This window comes from Alexandromys fortis, unplaced genomic scaffold, assembly GCF_014885135.2.
Source record: "Alexandromys fortis isolate MF-2015 unplaced genomic scaffold, M_Fortis_MF-2015_v1.1 scaffold_171, whole genome shotgun sequence".
Taxonomy (NCBI): domain Eukaryota; kingdom Metazoa; phylum Chordata; class Mammalia; order Rodentia; family Cricetidae; genus Alexandromys; species Alexandromys fortis.
In genome coordinates, this window is record NW_026068066.1 from 2,271,703 (window position 1) to 2,293,909 (window position 22,207).

The 22,207-nt window shown below is 45.2% G+C and overlaps 1 protein-coding gene across 1 annotated transcript in view; it reads left to right on the forward strand.

Annotated features, from left to right (window-relative positions):
• The window catches only part of LOC126487676 (protocadherin Fat 3), a 122,573-nt gene that overhangs the window by 70,151 nt on the left and 30,215 nt on the right, over positions 1-22,207 (forward strand). Inside the window, exons 15-18 of the mRNA XM_050120624.1 lie at positions 281-478; positions 2,674-3,472; positions 15,412-15,546; positions 17,818-17,975. Coding sequence (XP_049976581.1) covers positions 281-478; positions 2,674-3,472; positions 15,412-15,546; positions 17,818-17,975 — 1,290 coding nt within the window. The remainder of the gene's footprint in view (positions 1-280; positions 479-2,673; positions 3,473-15,411; positions 15,547-17,817; positions 17,976-22,207) is intronic.

Sequence of the window (22,207 nt, forward strand, 5' to 3'; positions counted from 1 at the left end):
CTGGACATATCTTTGGAACCTAGGAACCTGTTCAGTCAAAGGCCTGTGTTGTCATCTGCAGAGACTGTGGTCTCCTGGCCCAGCAGTGAGGAGGCTACTACAGATGGGAAAGAGGATGCTTGCAACCCCAGCCTGTTTTCAGAAGAAATAAGTACCATGGGGCATTCCTTATGGCAAACGCCTGGCTCTAACTAAGCACTCCCAGCCAGTAATGATATTTTATTTGTTGTTGTTGTTTTGTTTTTATTTTAACTACTTTTTGCAACACTCTTTTATACAGGAAAACAAGCCAGTGGGTACCAGCATCTTACAGCTTGTGGTGACAGACAGAGACTCTTTTCACAATGGGCCTCCCTTCTCCTTCTCTATTTTGTCGGGAAATGAAGACGAGGAGTTTGTGCTGGACTCGCACGGGATCCTGAGGTCAGCGGTGGTCTTCCGGCACGTGGAGTCCCCAGAATACCTGTTGTGCATTCAGGTACAGCTTGGCCATCTGTCCACACTGGGTGCTGCTCTCTCCCATGTCTGTCCCTTCTGCCTTCACTAAGTCAAAATAGTAGCTCATGGTAGTGAAGGAATGTTCCTCTTCTAACCCCAAATTCAATGCCTGTGTGGGGGAAAAAAAGCACAAAGAGGCAGAAATGGCGGTCGTGAGTTGTGCAAGGATCACAAAAAAGAGCCATAAGTGATCAAGCACATGAAATTCCTGTCTGGGACTTTGCCTAGACCAACATTTGGATTCTAGCCATAAACCTGAATGGTGTTCAAGCCACTGTTGCCCACAGAAAGTTGCCTGACGTTGTGAAGGGTGGCTATAGTGGCTCAGTGTTCAGCTATATAAACAATGCCTTGTCTCAGAACATAAACTCTAGGGACAATGGGAATTTTCAGTGTCTTCTCACTGCCCAGCACAGTTCTCTGCACGCCAGCCTAGAGCGTGGGTATCACATCTCCCACAGTTAGCCCTCTGACTTCCTCATGGGAAACATCCACAAGATCCTCTCTTCCTCCAAGGGTCCCTGTTACTTTACCTTTTCGTCCATATTCAAACTCTCTCTGTGAGAGCCTGCTCCAACTTCATTTTCTTCCAATCCATTTCTTCACTCATCCCAGGCCAATCCTTTTACTTTGTATTATAGAGACAAGAAAATGAAAATTCCCTAGCCCACTTCCTCTCATTTTGTCAAAAAAGCTTTATCAGGGCACAACTTTACCTATAGATTTCTGCTTTTATGACTGTCCCAGGGCTGTAAAGACAGAGCTGGGTGTTTATGATACAGATAACATAACCCAAACATCCTACAGTCATCCAGTGCCTACGGAAAGTGCTTACCAGCTAAGCTAAAAGTGTCCATCGCTGGCAAGCCTTGCAAGCCTGGGCCCTCAGCCTCTGGTCTTTAGATTCTGAATGCCAGGGTCCTGAGCATCATTTCGCCATCTGTCTCAGGCACAGGCTCCCTGTCCTGCCACCTTCTGTCCAGTGACATCACTCCTTTCTGATAGTTGTTTGGCCTCTTGCATAGGGGTGAGAAACCTCTGGCAGATCTATAAAATTCAAAATCATCAATATCCTTTGAGGTGGCCACTGTTTGACTCCAAATTCAACCTAATTTACCAAACTTTCTTTTACCTCCGGGAAGTCTCCATTTTGGCATCTCTTGATTCACATATCCAAATAAATAGATACTGATGGTAACGGTGCAAACAACAGTGCACACAACTGCTTGCTAAGTATCTGTATGGGTGATGCCTGTGCTGAGCACTTCGTAATCACTTCCTCTTTTTATTCCCACAAGAACACTAGGGGCTGAAACTACTGTTATATTCATGTGCTAAAGTTGCAAAGCTTAAAGTTCAGAGAGATCAAGTAAAACTTACTCAAAACCACAAACAAAATGTGTAGAAAGCTAAGATTCAAAGCCTGTATGGCCCAGGGCTTGGATTCCCACTGCCATCTTCATTTGAGGATACATTTTCTCTGCGGAAGCTCTGTCTGCAGGGTCACTGAATCCCTGAAGATCTGACCCATGGGGACCTGACTTTATTCTGAAGTATGACACCATTGAACCCTCTATCATGCATGACAGGTGTTCATTAAAGACCTGTTGTCAAGGTTATTGTTTCATCGGTTCAACTGTTAGGAGAGAAGGGTTTTCTTTTTTGAGCTGCCCACTTCCCCTTCAGTGTGTCATCTTTTGTATCCTAAATCTTCCTATGATGTAATTCTCATTTAAGTAATGGCATTTCTTCTGTGTGCCAAAAGGTGTCACCTGGTCCAGCCAAAAGGAAAGAATCCAACAGAAAACAATGATTCCTTCTCCAAGTGAGAACATCCTTGCTGGAATATTTTTTTCGGTTTTCTGTCCAAAATTAAAATAAGACAAGCCTGGTGTGGGCAAGCTGGGTCTTGTAGCATCCTGACCATCATTCCTAGCTCACCCCACTGGCTTGATTGTGTTGACACATTTTATTGCCCATCATACAGCCCCAGAGAAGGACGGAATGTGATAAACCACTCCTCTACTTAAGTGCCCACCTCAGCAGTTTTCACAATATTGACAAGGAAGGGAGGAAGAAGTGAACCTGGTAGAAGGTCCAGAGAGCTGCTGTCTCAGGGTGACATTTCAATTATTAGTCTTAGCTCTCTGTTTGTCCACCTCTTGATATCCTTAGGCAAAGGACTCAGGAAAACCGCAGCAAGTTTCTCATACCTACATCCGGGTGAGGGTCATTGAGGAGAGCACCCACAAACCCACAGCTATCCCATTGGAAATCTTCATTGTCACCATGGAAGATGACTTTCCTGGTGGGGTCATTGGGAAGATCCATGCCACAGATCAGGACATGTATGATGTGCTCACGTTTGCCCTGAAGTCAGAGCAGAAGAGCTTGTTCAAAGTGAACAGTCATGATGGGAAAATCATCGCCCTGGGAGGGCTGGACAGTGGGAAGTACGTCCTGAACGTCTCTGTGAGTGATGGCCGCTTCCAAGTGCCCATCGATGTCGTTGTGCACGTGGAGCAACTGGTGCATGAGATGCTGCAAAACACTGTCACCATCCGCTTTGAGAATGTGTCCCCCGAGGACTTTGTGGGGCTGCACATGCATGGGTTCCGGCGCATCCTGCGGAATGCGGTCCTCACCCAGAAGCAGGACAGCCTGCGCATTATCAGCATCCAGCCTGTGGTGGGCACCAACCAGTTAGATATGCTGTTTGCCGTGGAGATGCGCAGCAGTGAGTTCTACAAGCCAGCCTACCTGATCCAGAAGCTGTCCAACGCCAGGAGGCACCTGGAGAACGTCATGCATATAGCAGCCATTTTGGAGAAGAACTGCTCAGGACTGGACTGTCAGGAGCAGCACTGTGAGCAAGGCTTGTCGCTGGATTCCCACGCGCTCATGACCTACAGCACAGCTCGCATCAGCTTCGTGTGCCCGCGTTTCTATAGGAACGTGCGCTGCACCTGTGATGGTAGGTTCAGCTAAATGGTTATTTTCCCCATTGTTGTTACAAAATACCTGGCGAAGACACTTAAACGAGAGTCTATTTTGTGTCACAGTTTGAGGGTACAGTCTGTCATTGAAGGGAAGTTATGACAGCAGGACATCAATGCTGCTGATCGCATCTGTATCTGGAGTCATAAAGTAGAGAGCAGGGAATACTGGTGCTTCGTTCTTGTTCCCTTCTTTATTTAGTTCAGGACCCCAGCCCATGGGTGATGCTGCCCACATTCAGGGGGGTCTTGTCAGATCAATCAAACCTTTCTAGAAACACCTTTGTAGGTACACATGGGTATTTCCACAGTGATTCCAAATCTAGTCAAGCTAACGGTGAAGATGAACCCCCCCCACCTCCCACCTCTGAGAACTCAGAGGGAAACCGACATGCCTCTCTTGCATTCCATCACTCATTCATCTAAACAGTAAATCTCATGTGCCTAATACAAATGCTGGGGCTGTAGAAGAAACTAGAAAAGGGAAACGTTGGGCCCCATAGTCATGGAACTGTAGCTTAGTCTACACCCAAGTGCCATTGATGTCACTGTGCACAAAGAGCAGCTGATGCACGAAATGCTGCAACCTTTGCTGCTGCTTGTTTTGATCTTACTGTTGGAGTATAAACCCCACAGCAGGCTCAGCCAAGGCAGCTTCCTGTAGGCAGAGATAAACTCAGGTAGGGATCAGGGAAGGGTTTGCCAGAGGGGAGCTTAAAGGATGAGAGAGGAACCCATCCCAGTGAGAATGAAAGCGCTTCCCCCTCTGGAAGAAGTGGCAGCCATGACAAATGAGACTAGAGAGGGCCATATCCACCCTCAGCCATTAGCTAGGATGAAGAATTAGGAAGGACCCTGAAGCAGCAAGATACGTCCACTGATTAGAAGGGCAGAGGCGATGGGGTAGGGTATGTCCATTACAAAGGGTGCAAAACAGGCATGCTAGAGGGTTCTGCTGGCAAATGAGTTAGGAAGCTGTAGCACAGGTTAATAGCAGCTCCATTTGCCTCCCTGAAAAGCAAGCCAGATGTCTATGAGTGCAGTCAATGGGCAGGCTAACCTCAGAGCAGAGCAGGCTAAGCTTCCTGCTTGTCATTGAACCTTGACCTTGGCTGGCCAAAGGTCATAGCTACACAGTCACAGGCCCTCAGTAATCAGTGAGAAGAATTGTTCTATCTGGCTCTTTTCCTCTCTTTGACTTGGGAGCCATAAATTCACAGCCCTCTCTAAGAAAATCACACTGGAGTTGCTCTATCCAACGTGAACTCGGTCCACAGGGACTGTGGCTATAAGAAGCCATTTATAAAAATTCCTTGTGGAGAGTTGAGGACAGGCAGCAGCTCAGGCCTCTTAAGCACCATTTTGGTTACAGTTTGGAGAAAAAGCTCATCAAAGGGAAGGCTGGGGACCTCAGCCCCCTGCAAGGAGCCATTTTGACAGCCTCTGAGCGTCCTTAAAGAATGGACTCGTGCCCTCTGGTGCGAGTGACTTTGGTTTGCATTTTCATCAGCGATGCAGTGACAGCCAGATCTGCAGCATATGTACTTAAGCGAGCTACAAAGTAATTCAGCACATGCATGCTAGGGAAATGCATTTCTGGCAGATGCCACCATGCACAATTTATGAGTGCCAGCTGTCCAGGTCTTGTCTAGTTGTCCTTTGCAGACAAACTGATTTATGCAGCAAAACTGTGTTGAAGAACCCACGCGGTGGTTCACGGCAGGGTTCACAAGGAGTTCAGGACAGGACGGGGAGAACTCTGCAGGGGAAACTGCAACAACACATCAATCCTCAGACTCTGCGAACTCAGAGGAAAGCAGAATGCTTTGAGGCAGCAATGTCCTAGACAGTGAGGATTCCAACGCAAAGCGCACAGCCTCCTCAGGAGCCAGTAGTGAAGAGGCGGTCTTGCTAGCACCTGACTACTGGAAAGAAGCTCAGGGAGAGAAAGCAAGCACCCTCCTGTAGCCCAGGGAAGCCTTCTATGGAATGTTTACACAGAAACCAAATATGTGGGGGCTCTTCAGATATAAATATGAGCTCAAGTCATGGGGGTTAGCCAGCTTAGCAAAGTGTCTTTATAGGAAAGACATAGTGGATTATTTATTATTTGTTTTTGTTTATTATTTTAATGCAAAGATTTGCTCTGTGGTTTATATATTATTCTGGTATTCTAAATGCAATATTTTAAGGTCATGTCCCCACCTAGGACTGCTATGGTCCCTTTAAATCTTCCTACTCTCAAGAAACCTAGAATATGAATGATTTAACAAAATCAGCCCCTTGGGAAGAGAAGAGGAGGCCTTCCGAACACACCCTAAGCCTCTCTCTAGTGAGACTTGGCTTGGTCAGGAGAGTCCTCGGCTCTAAGTCAATCTTAAAATGAAGCTGAAAAGAAAAATTCTAAAATGTACTATAAATAGAGTTGGAAATATCTGGCTCAGGCTCATCTTCAGCAGACAATGCAAGGATAACCTCCAACAAGAGAGCTGTGTGTCTTGGCCAAGATTGCATATGACCTCACACTGGTTCAATGCAGAGATCAGAAACTGTTTCCTCAAGGCCTGTATGTTGAAGGCTTAGTTTCCAGCTGATAGAATTTGTTTAAAATGTGTGTGTATGTGTGTGTGTAATATATGTATACTTGCACATGTGTTCACCCGTATGTGCCTGCGTGTGCACATGTGTATATGTGTGTGTGCATATGGAGGCCAGATGCCAGGCATCTTTCTCGTTCTCTCTGCATTTTATGTATTGAGGCGGGGGTCTCTTGCTGACTCTAGAGCTTGCTAATTTGATTAATCTATCTAGTAAGCTTGTCCTGTCGCTGTAGTCTGTGCTCTGGTGTCTTATGTGGGTTTGGGGGCAGTCTGAATTCAGAATTGGAAAGTCTTTTATCTATCACCTCAGCCCCACTGCTGGGCTTTGATGGAGCTTGCCAGTTCTAAATTCATCTGTGAATTAATCCACTCATGAATGCATAGTTGGATAGTTTGTAGAGGTGGCTCTGATAGATCAAAGAGCATACCTTGAAGAGATTGTTCATTAACTCTTTTCTGTGTCTCTCTGCTCCCTGGCTGCCTGGAGGTGAGCAACTGCTCCATCACTGTCTCTCACCATGGTGTCTGCTGTACCTCAGGCCGTGAGGACCAGTGACAGTGGGTCAACGCCTTTGAAATAATGAACCAAACCAAACCTTTCAGTTTCAGCTTAGTTTACTCAGGCATTTTATACCTGAGTGGGGTATAAAAGGGTAGGGTGGAGGAAATAACAAAATGTAACAGATCTCCATCAGAATAGCAGTTACCTTTCTCTACATATCAACCAGAATCTCAGGGATATGTGCTCCCTAAGACTTCTCAGTTAATCGTATTTCCTCGTAGAGTGGTCAGTGTGATCCCGGGAAGACAGATGGTGTCTCAGACATAGTTTGCAACCGGCTTGCAGCAGGTGCCAAGCCTCATAGTCAGGTGTAGACAGTAGGCTTGGTTCATAGCCAGGAGTCTATCAACGCGTGTGCCTCTACTGCTGATGGGCAGGAAACCAAACATGGAGGAGTGTCACAAGTTAGAGAAGAATAAATTCTCCCTTGGGCTCAAGGGGCAAGCTGTTGTTCCTCTCTGTAGTTTCCATGGAATCAAAAGTAAAACAAAGAAATGTAAAGAATTCGCAGGTACTAGCTTTTGAGGCATCTTTTCATTTATTAAAAATCAGGGATCCCTGAATTCAACAGATATTCCTCTCCCCAACACACACAGACACGCATACACCCACTCTCTAACTCACACACTAGTGTGGCGCTTCTTCTGTTTATCCTGGGAGACTGACAGATTCATTAAGTGGTCTTTGCCACCACTTGGAGGAATAATTAGCATGATAAATGAGTGTAGTGATCATTTAGGGCCATATAGTGATGTTTGTACAGAGTTGGCCTCAGTACTCTGCCCCCCTCCCAACTTCTAGCTCATCTTTTTCTCATGCAGATTTTTGGGTCCAATTATCGTCATTAGCATCTTGAACCAAAATGCTGAGTTGTGCTAACAAGTGGAATCCAATGTGAATTTTACTGCCAAATAAGCTCATTAAATCCCAGCTACCCTGAGACAATCCCTTTGAACAAAACTAGAGAGACGAGGCGCAGAATTCTGGTGTCCTGAGATGACTCCACGTGAACACTGGGAAGTCAATGAGCGTTGGCATGCCAGTCAGGAAGTCTGACATCAAGTTAAATGGGGAGTGATAGATGTCATGGCCCTCCCACGGGTAAGCAAAAGGGAAGGGCGTCAAAACAACACGTGAGACTATACTGATTATACTCATTTTAAATTTTTCATTAGCTGCTCAAAAAATATGAAATAGAAATATATCAAAAAGGACATATTGTCTAGAATAGGCTCCCAAGGTGACCATCAGCATTTAAAGTCAGTGTGTTTATAGCCACTGTGGCAGAAGCAGCTGCCTGGTTTGTCATATTGATTCAGATAAGAAACAGAGAATGGAACCTAGAGGGCCCAGGGAGATGGCTGGGACGTTTCCATGAGTGATGCTCTATGCTAGGCAGGATGAGTAAGACAGCAGGCATGCCCTCCACCAGCAAGGTTGGGCACAGCAGCTGCGCGGAGCAGCGTCTGGGCACTGGAGGTGATGGTGTCAGCTGTGGTGGGGTTGGGAGCCTTGGCGATTCCCTTATCTCAGCTCCATTCAGATAACGCCTGAAATGGACAGTTAAGCAAAGAAATGAACTTGGGAAGAGCACTTGTGAGCACAGAGGTGGAGTTGATAAAGGATTTATCATAGATCTTAAGCTCCGGGATTAGTAGAGAGGCACACAGGAAGAAAGGGAGACCCAAAAGCTTAGGTGTGGGCTTCTCAAAAGACAGTCACAGCTCACTATCTTCCTTACCATCATAAATATGATTTGAGTGTTTTTGAAGTTATTGTGGTTGAAAGATTGCTAAGGGATTTAGACAAGATCACAAGGTGGCTCCTGAGGTGTATCAGACAAGACTACAGTTAATTAGAGAAAGGCATAGATGGTGAGGATGCAGGAAGTTGGGGTCGCCTCACTCGCCATAAACAAAGTCAGTCTACTTGTTTCTGAGACTCTCAGCAAATATCCAGAAGAGAGGGGGGCCCTCTAGAGGACGTAGACATTCAAGACTTAAGCTGAGTTTATTATTTTAATATTCCTAATAGAAACACTTTCTCTACGACTGCAGTCTTTACAGTCAATGTTACTTGTACTAGAATTCTTGATTTTTACCTGGCAAAAGGCCTTTACCAGACTCTGGGATGAGAGGCTTCTTTTTCTTCCAAGGTCCGTATAATTCTCCTGTCTTTCTATATTGCCTCACTGGGAACTGAGTGGGGTCTGGCAAAATGCCTGGAATTGGGCAGGGGGCCATAGGGGAGGGGGTGAGGGTTCATAATGAAGACTGTGGGAGCCAAGGCATTGAAATGTACAGTGCACCCACAGATCGAAGTAGGGATGGACAAAAGACTTAATATTTGTTGGTCTATGACCAGTTTCCAGTTCTACTTTACACAGTTAGAATAACCCTGGACACAGTGACCCTATAAACGAATCAGCTTTCTTTAAAAACTGATGAACCCGAGACGTGAGAATGTCTGTTGACAGGTTCGCAGCTGCAGAACTCATAAATGGCTGAACCAAGATTCCTATCTGGCCGTCTTACTGGAAGCAGTCGTCGGCCACGGTACCTTGCTACCTCTGGGCAGCTATCAGATGAGCTTGGAAGGCACCCAACCCAACCACAGATATCCGGTCTGCTTCATCCCTGACGTGAAAATGCAGCTAAAGTCTAAGCACCAGCCCAGGGTCTCTCCAGATGATTGTATACCGCCCCACCAAAATCCGTCTTTTTGCCTCACACAGATTCAGCCTTGACAAACACACAGAACCTTGCCTGCTCGTCCCTGCTCTGCAACCTGCCTTGGATAGCTAACGGGAATGGTTATGAGTCCGTGGGTCCTCTTTTCTCAACCAAACACCAGTGTTCTTTTACTCCTTGATATAAACAATAGCATGCTACCAAGAGTAAGAAGGGGCAAAATCGGAGTACAGAGGAGATAAAATGGAGGGAAGTGCCAGTTTTAATTGGAGGAGTCCGAGAAGGATATTGGAAGCAGGGGTGTTTAATGATGGGATCTGGCCAATCAAGAATGCATGTGGAGCTAAGGAGGCAGTAAAGAAAATAGCCCGAGCTTTGGGCAGCGTGTGAAGATGCATGATGGAACAGTTGGCCCAGTCCTTATCCCGATGAAGCCTAAAACAGAATCATGATGTCAAGAAGGTAGCAGAGCTGGGCTGGGCTGGATAGGAAGGAGTAGGACAGCCCTTGGAATAGATACCATGGGACAGGGAAGGGGAGCTTAGTTAAATCAAATGAGGGATTCTGAGGCAGCATAACACTTGAAACTTGGTTCTGAGCTTTTGCAAAGTAAAAACAAATTCTGAATTGGGTTCGTTCTCAGGCTAGAGTTTGTTGGTGCTAACTGTCTGAGGACTTTCCATCCACACAAGATGGCTCCAGGGAGGATGTCTTGAATAAAACCAAGCTTGGTCATTAGTGAAATATTAACAATAATGATAATAATAATAAAAGATGGCTGAGCCAAGCATACTGTATAACCTGGCCATGTCTCCACTTCACGGAAAGTTACACAGACTGCTTCAAATCTGGATTCTTAGGAGAGTAGGTCCTATATCTTCTTGCAGGCATCTATAAGGCATCTCACTGACTTACACAGCATTTACCAAGACACAGCCTCTCAGCAAATCATGTGGGTTTGGGGTCAAGATTTAGCATTAGTTATTGGATTCTTCAGCATAATGAAGCAATGACATAAATCAAGACATGGACTCAGCTCCAAGTGGCAGCTTAATAGTTACAGCTAGAAGCTGATGGATTAGCCATTGGATCAGTCATAATCCCACGGGCTCTGGGAATACTGTGGCAATGAGGAGAATCGTAAATACGGAAGCAAGAGCTTCCAAAAGTCTCCAAGGAACCACCCTTTGAACTGCGCAGACGCATGAAGCTCAGGTGGCTTTTCTGTTGTCAGTATTGTAGAAAGAGACCTAAATTTCCACCTGAGAAGAACCTCAGAAAGCGGAAAAGTTGTGGAGAACAGACACATCCCACATGCATTCCCCTGGGGTTAGAAGAACAGCCACAGTTGAGGTAGGGAAGATAGCCACTGGAGCCAAAGGAGAAGGAGCAGGAGGAGGAGGGACACAGATGTAACCGGAGTGGAAGAGGCTGAGGGACTGCGAATGACGAAGAGATGGTAAGGGGTGCTTGAAGTGGACCTGGTGAGGGTGGTGTTTGATATGGAGGCTGTGAGGAGCTTTATCTGAAGTGGACCTGGTGAGGGCAGCGTTTGGTATGGAGACTGAGGAGCTGTATCTGAAGTGGACCTGGTGAGGGGTTGTACCTGAGGTGAAGAAGGTGAGAAGTCATGCCTGAGACCTAGAAAGAGAGGGGTTGTGCCTGAGGTGGAGGTGAGGGGTTGTGCCTGAGACGGAGAAAGTCAGGAGGACTCTACCTAAGGTGGAAAACCAATGGCTTTGGAGCAGAGGTGGAGGTAAGGGACTGTACACAGGGTGAAGACAAGAGCTATCAGCGGATTAGAGAAAGCAGAAGGCTTTACCTGGGATGTGGTTGGAAGCATAGACACATAGCTACACGGGCTTTGTGAGCATGAAGAATAAAGGGCTCCAGGCCTGATTTTATACCTCCAATATATATTGTATTCCATATCATTGTTCACTTTATAAGTCTTGACCCAAATCCAGCACCAGGTGAAAGGATCGGGTCTCTGCGATTTGTGTTAGCGTCACCAGCTTTGCAGCCTCTTTCAAAGGTTTCCATGCAGCTATTTTCTCAGGCCCTGGCCCTTTCCACAGCACTGTGAAAAATCTTTGTCCTGACTTTCTGAAAGGCAATCACAATCCAGGAAAGCCAAGCAACATGTTCAAGACCACAGAGTAAATAAATGAAATAACTAACCAGGTCCTCCACTTGTCAATAAGATCAGGAACCTTTCCTCTCACACTTCACCCTTTCCCTGGGGAAGCTCATTCTTCCTGCTTGGTGTTGTGACGGAGGCTCCCACCGCCCACCCTATAGTGGCCTAGGACAAATAGAGTCATTTGACTTGATGGAGTGGAAGCCTTCTCCCTTCATGCTCGCTCCACATTGACGGATGCCTGGAGATGAAGAACATGCAGATCTGTGGTCCCTGCTCCCTGAGCTGTCACAGAGCACGGCACAAGTTCATTAAACCTGGGTTATTTAATAATAGTTAGTAAGATAAACTTCCTCCCAGAAGCCAACAGGAGTTGACACTGTCATCTCTTAACTGGTACTTGGGAGCTGATGAGCCACTTTCTGCCACCAGATAGAGGGTCTGTAAAGCTCTCAACAGTAATGGGTGTGCACAGTTGCCTGAGAAGGAATGACATAAACATGGGACTCCTAAAATCGGGTCAACCCCTGCAGGCCCACACAGGTAGGCTGCATTCTATGTACCTAGAAAACTTTAGACCTCAACTGAAAAGAGCATGAATCCCCAAAGTGTTCCCAGAACCCAGCCCTAAGTCCATCAGAGGCCAGCAGACAATATATGCTTCAAAAAGGACCTGCTTCCTATGCCATTTTACAAGGAGCAGAGAATAACTGTGTTTGATGTAGAGACTTCCCTGCACAGAGGAAGCCTGTTTTCAATAGTTTTATGCACTTATTTGGAATAAACTTGTTGACCCAACTGCATTTGCCAAAGAGGCATACTGAATGCAGACTGGCCTGCAGACTCTTGTTTGATGTTAGGGTTCCTTAAGCCACCAGAGTGTGGGTCTGTGAACCGAGCTCTCTGAAAGGCAGCGGGATTTTCTGTTTATTTATGGCTAAGCAGATCCCAGGTTGGCATGAAGGCCAAGGGCCCCTGCAGGTACCTAAAGCTGCCAGAGTAACATTCCTTACCCCAAAAATGTCCCCTTCCCAATATAGAGCTTATTAAAAGCAAAAAGAAGGAAGGCATGATCTAAGTCACAATCAGATAGAATGAAAACACATGTACATAATTATATATGGAATATTGTTATTCACTTTATAATTCATTTGCTATATTTGTATCACTATTTTTCATACATACTAATGCTGCTTTTCCCTAGTGGGGACTGGATCTAAAACATTCATTAATTGGTGGCTGTGGTTTAATTATATGCATTTTTGTGTATTATGACACAAAGCCTTGAGAAGAAAAAGAGCTGTGAGCTTGAAATCCAATTGCCGGTAAGTGAATTTGCATTTTATCACAAAGTCAGAGAATCGGCAGATCAAGTGAACAGTCCTGTGTTAACTACCACGATGAGAGCGATGGGGACAGGCCACACGCGAATGAAATGTAGAAACACCTCAGTTCTGAATGTCCTCTGAAACCTAATCATTACCTTTCGTTAGATACTCTCACAAATGTTAGTTTAATTTCAAAAATATTATCGCATCGTCTATAGGAATAAATGTTATTGCTGTCACGTGTCTAAACTCACCTAACCATCTTTTCTTTTTAGAAATGGTGGCTTTTAAATCAGAGTTTTGAGAATGTAAGATTTCTTAGAAGTGTAGAGTCACATGAAACCATAACAGATAATGAATGCAATATCTACAGTGGTGTGTCAAAAATGTAGAGTTATCTGGAGACGGATGCCTAGGTGTCCTGAAACAGAAAGGCGCAGGAATGTAACAGATGGAGAGCAACAGATTTTTGTACATAAACTACTGCACGTGGGGCCTCTTGGAAGTTACTGCTAGCTGGAAGGTCTACCCAGATAACCTGGATAAACCTCCTCCTTCCAAAGAGGGCTGATGCTCTCACAGGAGATACCATCCCTTTTCTGGGACATCCCTTGATCTCACACACCTGTCAAACAGTGATCTGATATGTAATGTATGTGTGCGTTTCATGTCTGTGGATATGGTTTCCTGCCATCTTTGTAGGCCCTGGCTTCTTAGCTCATTGCTCTCACTTGCTCTATTGAATTAATATTTTTAGTGTTCTTGTTGAATGAATTCAACAAGTTATTATTGGTTGAACAAATACACCTAAAGTTATTTTAAAACTGGTCATCAGAGCTCCTTGAAGTGGCTTATGAGATGGTCAAACATCAGTTGATATCTCATCAATACTGGTGAGTATATGAAATCATAAAGACTTGGGGTGAAATAAATCTCAAGATTGATTTTTATTCTAAATATTGAGTTTAAAATTCCTCCATCTTCTAAGACCGAGAGCTGCAGCAATGCCAAGAGTGAGCTTTGCAACTGGGCTCCAGCTAGCGGCAGATGGGATTGGTGACTCCTGACTTTGCTAGTACTGGATGTTCCTCTTGAGGACTGCAGTTCCAAAAATGTTTATAGGCAGTTAGCTCACATTCCTGCTTTCTCCTGGACAAAGAGATGACTATCATGGGACAGCCTTAATGGCCAGGGAAGGAGCCGTGGAGAGGAGCATGTTCAAGGACCAGCTCGTACCAGTGAAGGCAGCACCTTAAGTCTGGTGTTCCTCCTTCAGTGGAAGGAGCACCCCAGCAAGCACTAAGCTACTGAGGATATTAACTGTCGTTGCTTTTGAGGGTTAATTTCAGTTGATTCACTTTTTCAAAAGTCCTTTGGCCCTTAAACTCTTTCAGGCTGAAAAAGTCCTAAATACATTTAAAATACTCTGGGGCCTGTGAAAAACCTGCTTCTTTCAATAGGCAGTGTTAGGAATATTCCTAACACGAGCTCTCTGCCCACAAAAAAAAAAATCCCAATCAAGCCAAATCACAACAAGCCAAATTAAAGAATATCCAGGTTTAATGGGATTCCTGAGCTCTAGGGTGGCCCCGAGGGGAAACCAGGAAGCTGCAAACGTGACTACGACCACTGAGGTTGGGAGGACACAGAAGGGACTTTCCAGGGAGCAGTTTAAGTAGACTGGGGAAGTGGTCAAGGTTTTGGCAGGCTACCATGCCCCTTCTCGGGGACGAGGTCAAGGTTTGGCGGGCACAGGGACGGGGCCTCCAAAGATGGAGGTCAGAGACTGGGACTTACAGGTGGTACCTGCCTTCACCCTAGTTCTGACCTAATTCACCCCGGCCCTAGTTCGTTTTAATCTTCTCCCAGGGATTTCACTTCTAAGGGATTAAACTTTCATCTGACCAAGCATGAATGGAGCAGTGGAGTGGAAGACAAGGATAATTCTGCTTTTTTTAATAGCTGTCAGGGTCTCCTTATAGATAATCAATAAAATACCACGTGACAGAGAGGATTAGGAAATTAAATAAACTGTGCTTTCACAATTTACAGTTAGACTTTTATTTAGGAATATATACTCCCTAACCATCACACACACACACACACACACACACACACACACACACACACACACACATGCCTTCTCTCCCTGAAATCAACAGCTAACATCTCTTACAATCTGCCCTCAAGTCAGAGTGGTATTGGGCTGCAGAAAAGAGATAAGCTCACGGTGCTTGCAAATGATGCTAGGATTTTGGAAACCTTTGGTACCTCCTGGCAGAGTCGATGTGGTGATCTTTCTTTAGCTGAAATTGGCTCAAATAAAACTTTGGCATGTTTTGTCCTAATAAGATGAGCTCTGGATTTTCCTTTGCCCTTATCCTGCTTCTGCATGCCCCTAAAATCCTGACAGACACAGAGATCCGTGATGGATACCAATACACCATGTTGACCATGTTAATGCACGTTTCTGGGTGGACCCTTTGTGGCTCACTTGAGATCACATAAAGCCCAAGCCTTGACAATTTCTTATGATCCATAAAGTTGGTGCTGAATCTTTTACTGTCCTGATCATGCCTCTTCTGCCTTTGCCACAGGAGGAGTGTGTCCGGGGTCTAAGGATCCTTGCGTGGAGAAGCCGTGTCCAGAGGACATGCAATGTGTGGGCTACGAGGCCAGCAGGAGACCTTTCCTCTGCCAGTGTCCAGCAGGAAAGCTTGGAGAATGCTCAGGTACGGAGCCATGGCCAGCTCAGGGTTGGAGCTCCACTCCTGAACCATTCTCTTTGTGTGAATGTCTCTGCCCAGGCCCCTCCAAAAGACGCATGGAGGTGCATCCGACACTTACCCTCAGAATGGAGCATGGCCTATGCTCACCCTCATATTTAGCTGGAACATGTCTCAGCTGGTCTATGCTAACGAGAGGTAAAGCGGAGGTCCTTGTGTAAAGCCGAGGCCGCATCCTGGGTGCACGGTCATGTTTCATGGCTGATGAGAGTGTGCAGCTATGAAAGACAGAGTCCTGCTATAAGAACAGAGGAGACAGAGCCTCTGGTATTCAGAAAACTGCACCAAGCTGTCGTTAAAAACCCCAGGCCAGCAGGAGGTAGATGTGAGCCAGGCTCATCAGCTTCCCGTAGAATAAACCCAGCCCTAAACACCAAGTAAGACAGCTCTTCCGGGTGGAGCTCTAGCTGAGTCCATGTTGTGGAAATCTGAGATGTTTACCTTTGCATCTTAAAGAAGAAAATCAGTGTTTACATCATTTCATCCAAATAATTTCCTACTTCGGATCTTCATCCACTTTGATGTTTTTCTCCACTCATTTCACTTTGATTTCACTTCTTTTTTTCCTCAAAGCATCTTTCTTCATTTGCTACACTGGTAGTGAGGTGCATTTAACACCCAGGCACACCGATGCCAATCTTGGAACCAAAGAGAACTACTATCTCTTGTAATGCATACCCAACAGCATGGCTGTGGGCAATAGTGAGCAGTGTAAGGGATGATAATCACACTGGTGATTGTGGGAATAGGAGCTATCATGCCAATGTATAAGGCATTTGGCAGAACGGGGCCTTGAGAAGCTCTCTGCAAAGGGAAGTCCTATTATAAAAATAGGAACCAAACTCCACCATGGTTGGTGTTCAGTCTAGAGCTGCCCATGAAATGAAGGGAAAACCAGGAAGCTTGAGAGTCACGAAGGTGTTCCTACCCCAGCACACATCTCAAGTACACAGCATCCCTTCCTGCCAACTTCTAAATGGAGAACTTTGGTTTGCTCATGACCATCGTCCATTTGCTTTATTTCCGTACTCCCTGCTTTTCACTCTACGTGGCTATCCATCTGTTTGCTGCAGCACTGTGTTGGAGAAAGGGTTAAGGAATTAAAAAGAGGGTTAATTCAGAACAAGGTGAGTTCAGAATCGGGTGAGTAAGTGGGCTGGGCTACACAGGCTAGGAAGGGGTGATTCTGCTCCGAGAAGCCCACAGCCATGTTAGCCGCTCTGCCCGACTTTCCTCTGAAAACCTCTTTTCTCCTGACCCTCAATCTTAAGCCTATACTTTTCTAAGAGAGAGATAAGAGAGAGAGAGAGAGACAGAGAGAGAGAGAAAGAGAGAGACAGAGAGAGAAAGAGAGAGACAGAGAGACAGAGAGAGAGAGAAAGAGAGAGAGACAGAGAGACACAGAGAGAGAGAGAGAGAGAGAGAGAGAGAGAGAGAGAGAGAGACAGAGAGAGAGAGACAGAGAGAGAGCCTGAGAAGGGAAGCCTTGTAGTGCATGATTAGCAAACGGAACTGTGACTGCAGAGGGCTTCCTCTCTTCAGCCTCTGGCACCAGCTGGCTGTTTGGCATTGAGATCCTGGAGAACATAAGTATTCCACAAGAGTAGCATCACTGCCTTGTCCTTGTTTCATAAAACTGAAAATTCTTTTTATTTTATTTTATTTCATTTTTCACTATGAGGGATTGAATTAGAACCGCATATATGCAAGGCAAGTTCTCTATAATTGAGCTACAGCTTTCGTTTGCTTTTTCATTTGAGAATAAGTCATTCAGGGTGACAATGAACTCACTCTATAATCTAGGCTTGAGAGCCTCCTGCAGCAACCTCTCCTATTGCTGGGATTTCTGGCATGCACTGCCTGACCCAGCCACACTCTTACATGTCTAAGGGAAGGCAATGGTGGGGGAGGAAGCAAATGATACCTTTTAATAATACAAAGTTTGGAAAGAGGGAATTAAGAATCTAATGATACTAAGAAAATCCACAGTATGGAGTTCACCAAGTTACTCTGAACATGAAATAAGTGGGGTGAATTTGGTTAATAATTTAATGACGTAGAATTGTGTGAACTGGCTTTAGTTGAGATCCCTGAGATCCCTGGGTTCCACCCTTACCTGCTTGTGATCTGTAATCAGCTTTTCTGCTGTGTGTGTGGTGGGGTCCTTGATCTCTGGATTTTAAATGAACGCCTTTGCCGTTGGAATGGTCTTTTCAGGGCACACTTCTCTCAGCTTTGCTGGAAACAGCTACATCAAGTACCGGCTTTCTGAAAATAGCAAGGAAGAGGACTTCAAGCTAGCCCTGCGCCTGAGAACCCTGCAAAGCAATGGGATTATAATGTACACCCGGGCCAACCCCTGCATGATTCTGAAGGTTCGTAAAAACAGTTTCATGCTTCTGCAGCTCTGTCTTGTAGTGATCTGCATTATTGTGAAGACAACTTCAAACTTAAAACATACCTCCCGCCTCAACCTCTCCATGCTGTGATTATGAGAGTGAGCCGCCATGTCCCAACACAATCGTTTCTTATATGGCTACACTGGCTATTAGATTGGGAGATACTGAAATTATTGTCTTGTGAGTTTGAAAGACCAGAACAGACTTCAGGACAAAAGAGAACAAAACGGGGTGGAAAGTGTACCAACATCCTTCTGTTTAGGTGTATCTTAAAGCTGGCTGGAGGAGAATAGGTATCTCCCTATGGAAAGGGCTAGAGTATGTATTTATATTCTAGTCACCCTACAGCTCATTAGGACAGACTTCTCTATGAATTCCAAGACAAGGCCAGTTCTTTAACGGGTTGACTGTCCATGTCCACCACATGTCTCTCCATACTCTGGCTAGCCACACTGTCTCTGGGGAGGAAGTAGAAGATCTTGGGCACAGATATTCTATATATCCTATCATGACCCAAGTCACCCAACTTTTTAATTTTTTATTTTTTAAAAAACAATCTTTTCTCATTTTACATACCAATGCCAGTTCTTACTCCCACCCCTCTTCCCTCCTCCCCTACCTTCCCTCCCACCTCACACTGCCCATCCATTCCTCGGAAAGGGTAAGGTTTCCCATAGGAAGTCAACAAATTCTAACACATCATTTTGAGACAGGACCAAGGTGCACCCCACTATATCTAGGCTGAGCAAGGAATCCCTCCAAAGAGAATAGGCTCCAAAAAGACAGTACAAGCAGTAGGGATAAATCCTGGTCACACTGCCAGTGGCCCCACAGACTGCCCCAGTCATACAACTGTCACCCACATTCAGAGGGTCTAGTTTGATTCTACGCTGGTTCCCTCACTGTCATTCTGCAGTCACTGAGTTCTCCGTAGCTCAGGTGAACTGTTTCTGTGAGTATCCCCATCACGGTCTTTACCCCTTTGCTCATATTATCACTCCTCCCTCTCTTCGACTGGGAAGTTATCCAATTATTAAGTTCTTTTTTGACCTCAGAAGTTCGCCTAAAGTAGCCATATTTCCTTTAAAATAAACCTGGCATTTGTACATAATAATCTAGAGCCTTCACAATTATACCAAGAATACTAACAGATGTATCTGCATCTTTCTAATTTAAAATTTAATATTAATATTCTATGGACATATTATCCCCACTTACCTGATCAAGAAGAACAACCCAGAGAGTTATGCATATCCATCCGAGGCTGCTCAGTTACTGAGCTGAGGCCTGAGCCCACAGGGCAGCATATCCCACCCCGTGCTCTTCGCCCCCAAGCTCCCCTCCACTTTCTGTGCTGACATTCTCGCTCAGCTGACCACAGATCACATCCTGTGCATCTTCAGACCAGATCTAGCTTTGGGGTCTAGGGGATAGAGAAGACCAGATCCAGGGTCTGGGCATGGGAGTGTGGGAAAAATAGCCTTCCCTGATCTGTCCTGTTCTGTATCTCGGTTTTTATTTTAGCCTCTTATTCGCTGTGCTATTGCTCGGGCTCTTTAGGAGTCTGCAGTACTTGCCCAGTGAAAACTGAGCATCCAACAGGAGCAGCTAGAAATGTAACGGGAGGGAGCCTCCCCAGAGCCACCAGGGCCTGGTACCTCTGGCCCTCCCTCTCCTCTTCCAAGCTCTAACAGGTTAAAGTGATGTCAATATTTGCTGTTAGATAATCCCTGCGTAGCACTAAGCTTGAGAGGGAGCAGAATATCCAATAAGGATGAGTCGATCCTGCATTGAATCTTGTCCAGGCAAGTGTGTTACCAGTGTACCTCTCAGGGAGAGAAAAGAAGAAGCCCCTGAAGGAGCACTCGCCACACAGGTGTGTGATACTGCATGAAACAAATGTGTTTCTGAAAGTGGATGATTGAATTCCTAAATATGAATTCCAATAATCTAAGGCTAGTTGCTATTTGAAGAGACCCTCTGTGAAGGCCTTGGGTTGTGGGCCATCACTGCCCTCTCTCTGTTCTTCTGCACATGTTGGGTCTGCCGAGAGCAGGAGGCAGCTATGCTGAACTGGGGTAGATCTTCACCCATGATGCCAGTAGTATCTTCATAGGGGGCTTGCTGACACTGAGCCTCACGGAAGATTTGATCTCTTTGGCTTTAGGTACAGTGAGCACCTTGTGCTTTGCTTCAGCCACTAATACGAAATCCTGACCTAAACTGCACCTCTTTGTTGCCTGCATTTTCTCAAGCAGAGTGTGTTCTGTAAAAATGTATTTAAGACAATTAGGGGGCAAAGGGCATCCCCTGACAACTAGTAAAGAGTTGCATGGTGATCAGGACAAAGACCATCATGGACAGACGTATCATTGTATCCTAGCTGCAATAAAAAACACTTGTCATTCCATCTCCCATTACAACCCTGGCTTCTAAAAGAGATTTGAGACTTACCATAAACACAAAAATGCAATAAAAATCTAAGGACCATTGACATGAAAATAAAAGGTTACAATGCAATCAATGAAGTTTAAAAAAAGAAAAGAAAAATATCATGATTGAAGAAACAGCATAGAAAATACATTAGTCGAGCACAAACCCACTTCTGAGCTTCCTGGCAACCAAGGCAATGGAGTATGAAAGGGCTCAGTCCCCTCCATGCCTGTTAAGAGCAAAGTGTCGGATTTCCAGAGCTGACATGAGGACAAGTCAAAGCTCAGAGCGTTGGCGTCAGACCTCTTGGCAACAAGTGGAGAGCAGACGGAAACCTCGGTTGCTAATGTAGAAATGTTCTTAAATATAAAAACATATTAAGGAATGTGATATGTCAATAAGTCGTTTAACCAGATTATTCTCCGATTTGGCTTCATACCCCAGAACTGAAGAAAATACAGGGTATGTTTGTAGGTGGTGTGGGCAGGTCTTTCCATCACAGACCACAGAGGCTGCAGAATACTTTCTCATGTATCTCTCTCTGATTCCCACCCCCTCCCCAAAGGCAGTGCCCACATCTGTCTGTGAGGAGACTGGGGCTTGGAGGAATTCACAGACGTCTTTGACAAGCAGCAACTACTGCACAGTTAGCGTGAGACAAGAGCACTCCAGGAGTCAAGAAGAGGCACAGCCGCCCATTTATTTATTTCCTATTTTCTCATCCAGTTATAATTTTTCTTAAGGTACCCCATATGTCCCGTACCCACTAAGTGGCCTTGAAAAGACATGACGGAAGGTATCCTTTCCAGAGACTACTTAATGACCCTTGTGATGATTGGTCTTAATTGAGAGCTTGATTAGACTTAGATGTACTTAGGGGATGCATGAGGCACACATCTAGCTATGGCTGGGAGAGGCTTTTAGAGATAATTAATGGAGAAAAAGACCCACCTCAAATGTGGGAGATTCCTTTCCGAGTCTACTTTTCTTCTGTTTCCTGACCACCATGATGGGAGCTGTCCTGCTCCCATCACACCCTCCTGGGTGGGATGCACCGGGTGCCCTGAAAGTGCAAGCTGAAGAGAAAGCCTCCTCTATGCTGGTTCTGTAAAACACTTTGCTCACAGCAACGATAAAGCTAGCTAACACAGCCCTCTAGCAAGACTATGCTACACTGAACCTACAGAGACACACTAAGGCTCCAAAGCAATGAGACCCATAATTTAATAATTTCTACTCAAAGTCCTTTCCTTTGAAAATGACTTTTATGGGTCTGATTTCTTGTCTTTTAATTCCCTAGCCATTACAAATTGGTCAAAGCACACCACTGACTTCACAAGACTCTAAAGGTGTCGATGTTTTATAACAAGGTTATCTATCTTTCTCTGAATTTTGCATATCGTCGAAAACAATTGCCCACCTGCCCAACCGATAAGCCATCTCAATAGCGTGACTCCAAACCTTCCACAGCTCAGACACACTTCAGTCTCCACTGCCGTGTCTCACTGGTGCTCTGATTTGAGGAAGTTCATCTTTTGCAAAGAAAAATGCTTTAAAACTTGACAGAGAAAAATTAACTAATATTAGAGTACGGCTTTCCCATAAGAAGGGGACTCAGATAACTCAAAGAGAAGGAAGTGTTCTTTATCTCCGGCATAGCATACCTCCTGTTATTAACTTCTCACAGGGTAACTTTGACACCAATATTCTAGAGTGTCATGGCAACAAGTCTGATGATTGAAAATGCCTAGAACCATGAAGATGCAGGTGATGTT